Source organism: Acytostelium subglobosum (assembly GCF_000787575.1).
Source record: "Acytostelium subglobosum LB1 DNA, scaffold: scaffold16, whole genome shotgun sequence".
NCBI classification, from domain to species: domain Eukaryota; phylum Evosea; class Eumycetozoa; order Acytosteliales; family Acytosteliaceae; genus Acytostelium; species Acytostelium subglobosum.
Window position 1 is genome coordinate 108,594 of NW_012236517.1, and position 12,347 is coordinate 120,940.

The 12,347-nt window shown below is 42.7% G+C and overlaps 6 protein-coding genes across 6 annotated transcripts; 2 read left to right on the forward strand and 4 right to left on the reverse strand.

The window, feature by feature from the left end:
* Nucleotides 1–465: 465 nt before the first annotated feature.
* On the reverse strand, nucleotides 466–2,301 carry SAMD00019534_077600 (hypothetical protein; the record flags this gene model as incomplete). Its single annotated transcript, XM_012896800.1, has 5 exons — nucleotides 466–715; nucleotides 788–1,279; nucleotides 1,358–1,542; nucleotides 1,624–2,225; nucleotides 2,286–2,301. 5 exons carry the CDS (start codon nucleotides 2,299–2,301, stop codon nucleotides 466–468), a joined length of 1,545 nt encoding a protein of 514 aa, XP_012752254.1.
* A 286-nt stretch (nucleotides 2,302–2,587) lies between these two features.
* SAMD00019534_077610 (hypothetical protein) lies at nucleotides 2,588–3,284 on the reverse strand (the record flags this gene model as incomplete). Its single annotated transcript, XM_012896801.1, has 2 exons — nucleotides 2,588–3,070; nucleotides 3,153–3,284. The coding sequence occupies 2 exons, from the start codon at nucleotides 3,282–3,284 to the stop codon at nucleotides 2,588–2,590; spliced, it is 615 nt and encodes a 204-aa protein (XP_012752255.1).
* Nucleotides 3,285–4,220: 936 nt separating this feature from the next.
* On the reverse strand, nucleotides 4,221–6,643 carry SAMD00019534_077620 (hypothetical protein; the record flags this gene model as incomplete). Its single annotated transcript, XM_012896802.1, has 3 exons — nucleotides 4,221–5,204; nucleotides 5,235–6,047; nucleotides 6,281–6,643. Coding segments are annotated over 3 exons (2,160 nt in total), but the record flags the coding sequence as incomplete, so codon positions are not given.
* Nucleotides 6,644–6,902: 259 nt separating this feature from the next.
* Nucleotides 6,903–7,724, reverse strand: SAMD00019534_077630 (hypothetical protein; the record flags this gene model as incomplete). The annotated part of the gene is made up of 1 exon (XM_012896803.1): nucleotides 6,903–7,724. One exon carries the CDS (start codon nucleotides 7,722–7,724, stop codon nucleotides 6,903–6,905), a length of 822 nt encoding a protein of 273 aa, XP_012752257.1.
* Nucleotides 7,725–8,149: 425 nt separating this feature from the next.
* Nucleotides 8,150–9,388, forward strand: SAMD00019534_077640 (hypothetical protein; the record flags this gene model as incomplete). The annotated part of the gene is made up of 1 exon (XM_012896804.1): nucleotides 8,150–9,388. One exon carries the CDS (start codon nucleotides 8,150–8,152, stop codon nucleotides 9,386–9,388), a length of 1,239 nt encoding a protein of 412 aa, XP_012752258.1.
* A 2,367-nt stretch (nucleotides 9,389–11,755) lies between these two features.
* On the forward strand, nucleotides 11,756–12,346 carry SAMD00019534_077650 (hypothetical protein; the record flags this gene model as incomplete). The annotated part of the gene is made up of 1 exon (XM_012896805.1): nucleotides 11,756–12,346. The coding sequence occupies one exon, from the start codon at nucleotides 11,756–11,758 to the stop codon at nucleotides 12,344–12,346; it is 591 nt and encodes a 196-aa protein (XP_012752259.1).
* Nucleotide 12,347: the final 1 nt, after the last annotated feature.

The window sequence follows — 12,347 nt, forward strand, 5'->3', positions numbered from 1 at the left end:
GAATTTGTAGATGAGTAGATATACTTGCATAGCCTTTGCCTCGTCGACGACAACGAGAGGGAACTCAGACATTCCTGAAGTGTCTTCATACCCAGGGGATTGTTTCTTAGACTTTGAATTTATGATACCCATCTTATTCTTTATCTCTATCTATTTAATGAGCTTGGCTGCTAATATTAATATTCATTGACTTGCTGGATATAGATAATGACCAGTAATGGTGATGATTACCATCTATATCGTTTCACACCAACCAGTGTGAATGAAGACCTCCCTCTTTATTGAAATACTGAACTTCAATTCATTACAATGGAATTCCCAACAGATGGCAGTTGTCTGCATGATGATGACGGTACAGTGCTATCCCTCTCCATTAGCAATTTGAGGAGGTCGCCAGGTCTGATCCCAGGTGTCCAAGAAATTCATATGATATATACTTGATTGTGTTCGCACCATTCATTCCAACTACTTCTTCTTTGAGGCAGCAGCTGGAGGGTCCTTCTCGAGAATGTTGTGATACTTGGCACCAGTTTCTTTAGCCTTCTCTTTGAATATCTTGTCGATTGCATGCATTTGACTTGACAACTTTGATTTGTCATCCTTGCCAGTTTTCCTCTTCTTCTTTGCGGCTGCAGAATCGCCAGCCATCGCCTGCTTCAGTAATTCAAGTTCCTTTGACTTCTCTCCCATCTTGTTTGTGAATCCTTCATAGTTACTGTGTGTAATTGAGTTGTAAGTAGGTCACATGCGTGTGGATGGACAGTGAATCAGAACATGGTGGACTTACGAATATGCTTCATTATAGCCATCTGACTCTTCCATCTTCCTCTTGATGCTCTCTGGTAATCTTTCGGAAATGTCGTCTTCAGAGTCGGACGTTGGGGGAGATTCAAGCATGAATGGTGCATTGTCCTCTTCTTGTCGTTTGTCAAACACATCATCAGTGTTTGGATAGGCCTCTTCATCATCGTCATAATCATAATCATCCATGTTTGATGGTAGTGCAGGTCCTGCTCCCTGATCCTCTACCTCCTCCTCCTCGTCCTCATCCGATTGTGGTGGTCGCTGAGCTCCAATGAATTCACCATCTTCCATATCTTCATCCTTCTTCTTCTTCTTTGAATTGTTATTGTTCTCTTCCTCATCGCCATCGACACCAATTGGTTTAAACTCCTCATTCTCCTCTTTATCATTGTGGAAATATGATTTCTTATCGTCCTTTTGAATCGCAATCTGTTGCTTTGGTTCGCAGACATAATCATCCGCGTCTGAGAATATACTGTGGTGAATAGAGTGTTCGTCAGTCAGTGAGTCTGAGCATTCCATTGACTTGGATTTTGATGATCCATCCACTTACTCATCATCTGATTCAATCTGTTGTTGATGATCTTGTTGTTGATGTACAATGGTAGAAGTTGATGTGGCACCAGCTTGTTCCTTGGATGCATGTGAATGTGTGTCATCTGATTGATTGCTCTGAGGTGATAATAATTTGGTCATCCTCTTTATGATTGATGTATCTACACGTCCTGATATTGTCTCCTACATGTATCAATGGGGTAAGTCAGTAACAGACATCGGTGGGTTCACTCAATCAATCACGATTGATGTGATCTAACATACTCTTGGAGGCGGACAGTCATCCTTGCTGATTATAATGGTTGTTGGAAGGTATTGAGAGAAATGTGCATCGAGGTCAAAGACATAGTTCATCCTGCCAGGTAGGAATAGATCAGTGCTGTGAGTGCGAGTAGCGTTCTTCTTCTGTTCGCTACGCTTCATCTCGATGTATCTCTCTGCCTTGTAAATGGACTCTGCTAGTTTAGAGTGCAGTTGTACCTGTTTCTCCTTTGTCTGAGTGCGATTACTGTTGTTGTTGTTGTCATCTTGATGTGCAATGCTGCTATCTGTTTGTGTCTCACTGTTGTCGTTTGTGCCGGGCAGCTCATCTACCTCTCTCGCCCTGGCCAATGCCTCGAAATCCAGTCCACGAGGTCGTTGTCCATCCTCATCATCATTATGTTTCCTTCTCTCTTGAGCACGGTCTCTATAGTTTGGGTCGACATGCTTTGGAAACAGTTCAGCATTCTTTGTTGGTATCCACTTTCTCTTTGACTTTGAGGCATCATTTGCAACACTCTTCTTTAATGATGTTATTGTCGCTTTATTCGTAGCACTACTACCACTACCAAACCGTTTACTAAACTCTTCATTGGTCAATGATTCTTCAGTGATTGATTGAGTCAGTGAGTGATTGTGAGTGATTGAATGACATGCGTACTTACTATTCTCTTCATCCATTGTTGTTGTACATGTATGATTATTATCTTTGAAGAGAATGAAGAATGAAGTTTGATTCGAAGTCTTGAATTGATTTAGGGGTGAACAATGATCCAACAACATTACCTTATTTGGAAATACAGATTGCTTGGTGACACACTTACAATGCGAAGACATTATCCTCCTTCATTCACATCCTCATTCATTCATCACTACAGGTAAATAAATAGAGGTAAAGAAAGTATTTATGTTTATAATACAAGAAAGTAAGTATAAATAAATAAATAAAAAGGAGTCTCAAATTCTACTATGCTTGTTGCTGTAAGTATGAATTGTACTTGATGACCTCCTTGAGTACCAGTTCGATACATTGTTTGATGTTGTTGTTGGTCTTTGCACTGGTTTCAATGAATGGACATCTGAACTCATCGGCCAATGCTTTGCCCTCGTATGCTGGTACCTGGCGCTCTTTCTCCATATCACTCTTGTTGCCAACGATAATCATTGGAATACGCTCGGCATCCTTGGCCCAAAGGATCTTCTCACGGAGCTCCTTGAGTTTCTGGAAGCTTTCACGTGATGCAATACTATATATACATACGAAGCCTTCGCCTACACGTATCGACTTGTCCTGCACGCCACTTGTGTACTCCTCCTGACCAGCCGTATCCAATATTTCCAAAGTTATCTCTTTGCCATCTATGAAATGATCCTTCTTATAAGCATCCTCCACAGTTGGGTCATAGTCTGCTACAAATCTATCCGAGACGAATCGTATACTAATACTTGTCTAAGAGTTATGATTCCCAGAGTCAGTACATGAGCAAAGCTTATTGATTGATGGAGTGATTGATTGAGTGAGGTATATATACCTTTCCAACTCCGCCCTGTCCTAGCATGACCAACTTGTATTGTTTGCCATTTATGAAGCCACATTCTTTCCTCTCACCAGTGCATGGTACTGACTTTACTACCTTCTTTCTCTTTGAAAGTCCAATACCCATTCTTGATTGAGTATGTATATATATGTATGTATATATAATAGGTATCTATTTTAAAGTTGGTAAGATGGCTGACTAGTCAATAACAACAACCTCATAATAATAATTCATAGGTATTTCCATTGCCTTCCCTTCACCCAACTTACAGATAATAGATGACCTTCCAGTGATCCAGATGGTGGTGTTAATTGGTGTTGGCAGATACTGATCTTGAGTGGAGATAAATGGGTTGATGTTATTGTTGTTAACAATAGGGTGTTTGACTGATCAATGAGTTTGATTGATTGACAGGTGAGTAGCGATCAGATCGGGAGTGAAGATCTATTATCTCTATACTATATGTGTGCACTTGGAATGTAGGGGTGTTATGTTATGATTGATTGATTGTTTGATTGAAAAGATGTCCTTCAAACAAGTCCTCTCTTTGCTATCATCTTGACACCAAGCAATTCGAGCTAAACAACCTTCTCCTCTCCATTCATCATCCATAAATGGGGAATAGATTACTCTGAATAGAGAGTAACCCAACAATTTAAGAGGCCTCCTTGATTGTGGCGTGTGGATTGACACGAAGAACCCATTGGGTCCTGTCCTACAACATCACTCACTTGCCGACCTCCCCACCAATTCAAGCAACCAATACACCACAACAACAAACACGAACACTGTTGAGATCCTTTCGCCCCACACCCCACATCTCGACAGTGATCACTTCTGATTGATCATCCCACACACAGACTTGTCCCGAGGTCAATGTAGGTTTAATTTATGTCATCCTGATCATTGATATAATTACTACATGAGTTGGTACCTGATTGGCTTGGTACCATCTTCTTATTCTTCTTCTTCTTTCTTCTTCGTCATCTTCTGTGAAGGCACATGACACACGATCACTCCATCATTCATTGGATTGGGATATTTGTAGGGCCTAGGCTACCAATGGATGAGGTCGTCGTCTGGAGAGACACCAGCTGTTTGTTTGCCGCTAGTGTCGGAGAATGAAAATGTGTCGTCCAACAGGTTGTACTTGGCGGTGGTGCCATCAGGTGATGTCAGTGTAGTGGTGGTCAACGGTGATATCTTGATGGCTTGTGGTCGTTTACGTGCTGATGATGATGATGAGTTATTGCTATTGCTGTTTGGTTTGGTTGGTAATGTTGGTGTTGTTGGTGTTGTTGTCGTAGTTGATGATGATGGTGATGTTGGTATTGGTGGTAATGGAGCTGCAACACTCCTTCTATTATTGCTTATACTATTACTACTGAGATTGATGCTGTTCCTGTTGGATGATTGGTCATTGCTTGATTGTGGAGGTGGTATATTGGATCCTGAGTTGGACAGTGGTTTGGGTGGAAGTGATGGAGGTGAAAGTGGAGGTGATGTGGCCTTGTTGTTGTAGTTTGAACCAAGTTGTGGCGTAGACGTTGATATCATTGAGTATCTGTTCAATGATGGCTTGGCTGGTAGTGTTGGCGGTACAACACTCTTTCTCCAATTATCGCTGGCAGCTGTAGTAGATGCAGTTGTCGAGGAGGTGGTCGATGTTGGTGAGGTCGGGCCTGCCTTTGGACGTTGTTGATGTTGTTGAAGTTGTAGTTGATGTTGTAACAATAGTACACTCTGTCTGTTTAGTCTTGGCGGTGTCTCTGGTGCCTCAACAGACTCGCCACTGTATAACAATTGATAGTTCCTGATCATATACTCGATGGTGGCATTGGCCTCGGTGATGGATTCGATGTCCAACTGGAGGGGATAGAGCATGTTGGGAGCCAATACTACAGCCAGGTTGCTCGACGTCATCTTGTTGCTCTGCTTGTTGGCCGAAATGTTGGACAGCATACCCAGTATGATCTTGCAGAGTGTTTGATTGCGGCGTGGCAGCGTCTTGAGGATTGATGCCAACTTGTTCACAACTATCATGTTCTCGTGTGGTGGCAGCTGTCCACCACTCGCCTTCTCATCGCCAATTGAATCGACCACTGGCTGCACCAGAGGCTTGAACAGATCGTAGGTTAGCAGTGGTGTTGGCAACTCTCGAAGGAAGCACTTGATGAATGATGTGACCATGTGTGGATCCTCGATGCCTTCAAAGTCCTTCCTCGAGCCATTGTTGATGGCCTCCTTCATCTCGTTGAAGTGTCTCTGGTTTGCCGACACTCTGAAAAGGCCCTCTGTGGCCAGCGCGTGTGGACGCTCCAAGTACTGCACAGCTTTGTAAACAATGTTTGGCACCTCCACCTTGTCTCGCTCCTGAAGTGTCTCGAGTGATATGCCAAAGAATTGAGTCGCAGGCGATGATGAAGATGATGTGGAGGAAGTCGCGACTTCTGGCGAAGTGAATGCACCTGATGATGAAGTCTTGAGCACTTGACGTTTCATGTTGTTGTTGTTTGTGATCTCTTCGACCCTCTTCTTCTTCTTCTCGACAATGGCCGTCCTGAGCTTGGCAGTGGACAACTTTTGTCGCTCGATATTTGGCAAGATCGCACGGACAATGTCCAAACTCTTGGCAAAGTAGTCCTCGTAGACCTTGATGTAGTCGTAGACCGTGTCGACACTCTCGATGGTGACCTTATCAATGATGTCCTCGAAAATGAACAATGACTCCATGGCAATGTCTGAGAATTGTTGATTGGCGATCTGGAAGTCCTGCTCCGCTTCCTGGATCCTCTCGGCCGTCGCCAGATTACGTCTCTTCAATGTCTTATAAGTTTCTGTTGAGGCATCCAGTGATATCCTTGCCTTCTCATATCTACCCTTTGCCAACTATGTGTTCGCGTGTGTGCGTGGCGAATGTTAGATTCGTCACAACCTTGCCTGGATCACTCACGTGATACCTACATTCGCATCCTTCAGTTCATTCTTTAGATGTTCCTGCCATTGGTTATACAAAGTGGAGTTGATACCAGTATCCTAGATTGGATTGATTGAATGTGAGGATTGAGTGAGTGGATGATTCCATGAATGTTTGATTGAATGTTTGATTGGTAACATACCAAGGTTGTTCGAAGGATCTCAAACTGATTGTGCATGTCACCTAGGATAGTGAAGGTTGGACCGAGGATTGCAGCGCTGGACGAGGTGTGACCCTCTTCTTGCAGTAGTTGATTGCCACACTCACTGAAACAATCGGCCAGCGAGCAGTTGTCAGTGATCAATGCTTGATGTGCCCTCGACTGCTTTGCCAGACGACCACTGAAATCCTTTATATTATTCCTAATGTCCTCCAGTGACTTTGTCTTTATCCTATAATCCGGTAACTCTACCAACGAGTCACGTTTACCCATCTTCTCCCTGACCGATACCTTGGCCTCTCCGACCACCTTATTTATCTTTTTCATATTATCTCTTTCTTTGAGTGATTATTATGTTTGTATATGTATAATAGGGCAGGGTGTCTATTCAACAATGTTTGACAAGATTGATTTTTTTGGTGTAAGATTATGTGAGTTCGAGGCCTGCAAAAAATCAAAGGTGGCTCGATTTTGCAAAAACAACCTATCTTGAGACCCACCCTTGGTCCGACACCTTGTATGATGCCATGCCATTGTCCAATGTCCAACAGATCGTCAACAACCCCAGTTGACATTATGTAGTCTGTCAACTAAACCCTGGGTAGTACTACCCAGTGGGTACACATATCCTATCCCGTGATAATATCGACCAATCATCGACCCAATCAATCAGTGAAACAATGAATAAATAAATTGATCGGAGCATGCGATCCAAGTCAAACTTAACTTCGGCGCGTTTGAAGGGTGATGGCTCACCACCATTGCCATCACCTTCAAACAGATAAGTGAGTACCTCGTGAAAGTTGTCACCAGTGGCCAAATTAATATAGTACAGCGAGGGAAGATGTCTCCGAAGCTGTGCCGGTGTCGTGCAACGCTGGTGCACCAGACGAATAATGTCCAACTTTCCATACTGGCAGGCCCCGTCCACTAGGAATGACACGATGTTGTCCTTGGGGTCATCGACTGTGATGTAGCCCTTGTCAAAGAGATGTGTGAGGATCTTGGTGCTACACAAGTGTAGATTGAAGAGCCTGCCGGTATTGTATTTAAATCCACCTGTTGCTGTGACTTTGATGGCCACCTGGATCAGATACTCCATTGACTCGATGTCGTCTTGTTTGATACATGTGTCGATAATCTCCCCCATGACGGGAGGGTTTATCATGTGCACTGCGCTATTGGAATCACCTCTTTCGAAGGTTGACATCTTCTCCACCAAGAACTTGATGATTTTGAGTGAACCAATGCTCGCTGCTTGCATCAACATAGAGCCTAGACATCTATACGACAGATTGGGCGCATCATCCATTATATTGGCAAACTCGTTGAACACGTCCTCTGTCACCTTGCTGTCGGGAAGGCCTACGTTTTTCATCAATTCGCACATGAGAGTAGTGTTGAGAACGTACTTTGGTTTGCGCTTCATGATCAAGCGGTGAAGATCATTTCATATATTCTCATGCACAAACATATGTTTCAATCTCCACCGCTAAAGTACCTTATAACTTCATTTGCCAAACGCTTATGTAGTATGTGTATTAGTATTGATCAGTTGATTCTGGCTACCCCCAAGAATAGGCCACCTCATCACACTTAGACATCAGGACAAATGAATAGAGATAGGCACTTAATTGACTCACCGTGTATTGTCAAGAACATCACAATATCACCCTCCTTGCATGCGACGATGCCACAGCGATCTGTGACGTGGATGTACACGGCTGGGACATGCACCAAGCCTCCCCTCTCTTGCCCATCCCTATTCAACGCAACATCCTGCGATATCTCCTCCATGAGCACCATCATCAATGCATGGCAACCGTTGCGTTGGTCTGTCGCCGGTGGTTCAACATGGCCTCCTCAGAGCGTGTGGACGTGGTCATTGACAGGTCACTGGCATTTGTCCACTCGGTCATCATCAGGCGGCAGCTGCTCTTTCGGAACATTGATCGACTGCATCTGGGCGAAATGCCAATCGATGATGAACAACAACAACCTGCTCCCATCGCAAACGACTGTGTCTTGGATACATTCTACCAGGCGATTCGATCCAATGGCATCAAGGTTCGCCATCTCTCCATTCAAGGTGTCCGATGGCGTTGCTCATTGATCGGTCCAGACACATTCAAACACGTCACCAAGCTATCGCTGTGTGGCCGCCAGGAGTTCCTCGAGTTGGTCGCACATATGCCGTCACTCCACTCCATCAAGCTTCACACAATGTCCGACATAAGCATCTGCGAATGGACTCATTCGGGACATGCTTGTCTTGAGCATCCAAACGATCCCTTGCTTGAGCTCGTCAGCAGACACAGCAACATCACATCTTTGACCGCGACTGTCGGTATATATCCCCCGGTCGAAGATCCCGATGATATCCACCACTACCCTCCATTCTACACAGCGGACCACATCGCCAATGCCATCCTTGACAAGGCCAATGTCACCAAGCTGACGCTCAACTCTCCAATCACCGAGGTGTCACTCTTTAACTCATTGTTGGCAACACAGCGATTCATACATCTTGACATTCCAATGCTGGATACCAACGAGACCGGCAGCAACAGCTGCCAAACAGTGGCGCTGATCGAGCATCTTTGTTTGCCATCCTGCCCACTTGTCTCTTTGTCAATGAGGGTGGCGAAACCGCCACTGGATCCCATCGACTTGCTCCCTCCAGAACATCCTGTCGATCTCCAGCTGATGTACAGCGAGCTGGACAGACTGCCTCGACTGCTGCCACCTGACTCTGCCCTCCGTGCATTGACCCTGGACAACCTGTTGGACGCGTACAGCACAGATCTGTTCGTCTTGATGCGACGCAATCGCACCATCACACATTTGACATTCGCCAACCTCTCCATCGACACTGAGAAGCTGGAGTGCCTCAGCAACGTGTTGCTGGCGACCAACGAAACAGGTCTCCGTCGTCTGACGCTCATTGCCAATCGCCTTGATACCGAACAGCCAGTGTTTATGCAAGCGCTACGCATCAACACCACGCTCACTCGCTTGGATATTGTCAATGACAACATCGACATTGATGAGGACATCCAATCCAAGCTGGACATCATGCTCCCGGTGGAATAAAGCAACACAGTCGGCAAGCATGAGTGACACTGTTGACTTTATAGTTTGGCGGGCTGGAAGGGTGTACGAAAGGGTGCCAAGCTCATTTTTATTGGATAGATAGTTTCAAATATTGTATGGTAATATGGATATTCGATTCCCTCATACTTTGTTATCCAGTCAACACGAACTACTAACATTTGATAATATGGTAAATTACAATATTAACCTGTTATATGTAAAGGTTAATATTAATGTTAACCTTTGGTATGCTAAGATTAACTATAATGTTAACCTTTTAACTTATGCTTTATTGAATGAAATGGGGCTATCGGCTATCGGCTGTTAAGATACCCGCACATCCAGAGTGTATGATCCAATTTATCGAGATTCTGTAGAAATCTCTCATCACTAATCATGCTGTATCTGTTGATTTGCAATCGAAGAGATGGCTTGAGTCTAGCTGCTTCAATAATGGATCCAAATGACATTGGGTATGTGTAGCTTTGAGGGGAGAAAGATTCTATGATATCCATCTGGATAAGATTAGATTGTTGAATTATGTTGATAAGACTTTGGTTGATAATGGATTCGTGCTCCCCATTGAAATCGTTTCCCATTTGATCGAGGTTGAATCGAAGAAATTTAATATGATTTTGATCTTTGCTATTGAAGCAGTTGGAGAAAAGAGAAAGTTGGCCCAATCTGACTGATATAGGTTTTCTTTGTAAAGAGAATGATAGATGTTCAAGAGTTTGAATTGAGAAAATGGCATCGATTGTTGGTTGTGTGAGGTTTACTTGTGCCAGTGTCAGACTTGTTAGAGCCATGAATTGTTGGAGAATTTGGTCGAGGCGTGGTTGTAAAATCTCACTATCACTATCTTCATTTTGGAGCCACTGTTTTGTCTCCTCCAAAATGCCAATCTTCAAGTCAATGAGGGTATTGTTAATTGGAAAACTAACTGAATGGTCGTCCATTGTTTGTGTAAAGTAGAGCTCCAAGCTTTTCAATAAAGGTCCAAGAATGAGAGAGAATGAATGAAATGGGTGCACATACAAACATATTGATTCGAATGGAAGGCGACACAACTCTTGACATTGTTCTGGTGTCATGAACATACATCTATCCATAGTGCTGCTGGGCAAAATAGCTATTCTTGGCACCTTGACCTTTGATGAAAGGAATGAATAGTTTTCGTATCTGTTCTCGTAGTTGTACTCAATGGTGATGCTCGTAATTGAAAATTTTTGAGGTTGAGAGCCTAAAATAAGTTCGAGCAAGGCAATGCCCTCACTGTCACTGTCAATGTCAAGATGAATGGGAACGGCCGAATTGCCAATAGCTTTGATAAGTTGCTCCACTCTCTCAATTGTTGTGTCACACATTGTGTCCTTGCATCTGATTCTTACAGACAAGGACTGTAGATTGACCAAGTACAATGACAGATCAGAAAGAAGTGATAGATTTGTGTATGTCTCAAAACCAGTGGCATCGTCCAATCGCGTGAATTGAGTTATATCAAGGTTTATCTTCGTGATGTTTGAGACTCTGTAATCGTTTGAGCAAAGCATTTTGAGAGCTTCAGTATAGGATACCAATGTAAAAGAGTCTCTAACTTTGTTGATAAATATAGCCCAATTCTTGCAGACTAATTTTAGTTGATTGCCAAAGTGATCATTTGCTTCAGCGTCATCAATGATTGTTATCCGATCATTTATGATGTGCTCTATAATCCTCTTGTATATATAATTAGGTAATGTCATAATATTGTTATTGGTTGGTTAAATAAATTTTCTTCTATATATGAGTGAGCTACTTGTTCTGTCTGTGTGTCTGTGAGTGCCAAGCCAAAGCCAACTTCTTTCTTTTTATTTTATTTATTATTTATGTTTATTTTTCGTTTTTTGTCCCATGGGCGGGCCGATGCGTCTGGTCGTCCATTCTAAGACGACATTGTTTATTGTTTCTACACATGTCGAACCATGCAAAAACGACCAAACAAAGAATAAGATAGTTATAATTAAACTCTCACAATAATATTATGTTACAACTTCATTATTGTGAGTCTAGTAGAGTAGATCTCTCCAGATGTAGAAATTTCCTTTTTTTTTTTTTTACTTTAGTATAACAAACAACACTCAACCACTCAACTTGTAAACAATCAACCAGACTTGACTCGATTACTGTCTGGTCAAGCATTATTAGAGTTGTTGTTTTCCTTCAAAAGGACATAAAATTGAACAGACACAACACCCTTTCGTACACTTTCACACCTCTTCAAGTGTTGTTGATGTTATTGTTGTTGTTGTTCTTTGCAAAGACAGTAACATCCAACATTATTGTTATTACAACAACAAATACATACAGATACATATAAATATATAAATGTCTTTAACATTAGAACTATATAAAAAGAATAAGATTGTATTTGATAAAGAGAGGAATCTTGTGTTTCAATCAATTATCAATCATAATCATGATGAGAAGTATATAATATGTAGATTGGAAATATCTTATGATGTTGATTGTCCTGATCTACCAGAGACATCAGATGTCAACAATGACAATGACAATGATGACGATATCGATGATGATAACGATGATGATAGTGAACCTAAATCACTTTATACTCAATTCTTAAACAATCGATACGAGAGGATGTCACCAAGATATGTGTTGGTGTCCACTGCACTGCCCTATCACAGTCACATCATGTCATGGTACGAATCACATCTCGAGTCACTTGCTAAATACTTTAATCAGAGCAGTGGAGGCACATTGAAACTCAGGTACAAGGCCAAGTGTCTGGGTGGCGGCATCATGACCATCAATCATTCTCAAAAGACACTCAAGACATATGGCACCAGCTATGGCTACGGTGCGCCCGACATCAACACTGTTCGAGAGATCCTGAATCGTACCAATCAGTGTAACTACCTACTCGATGTCACAATCACCGATGAAATAAGAGGATAAT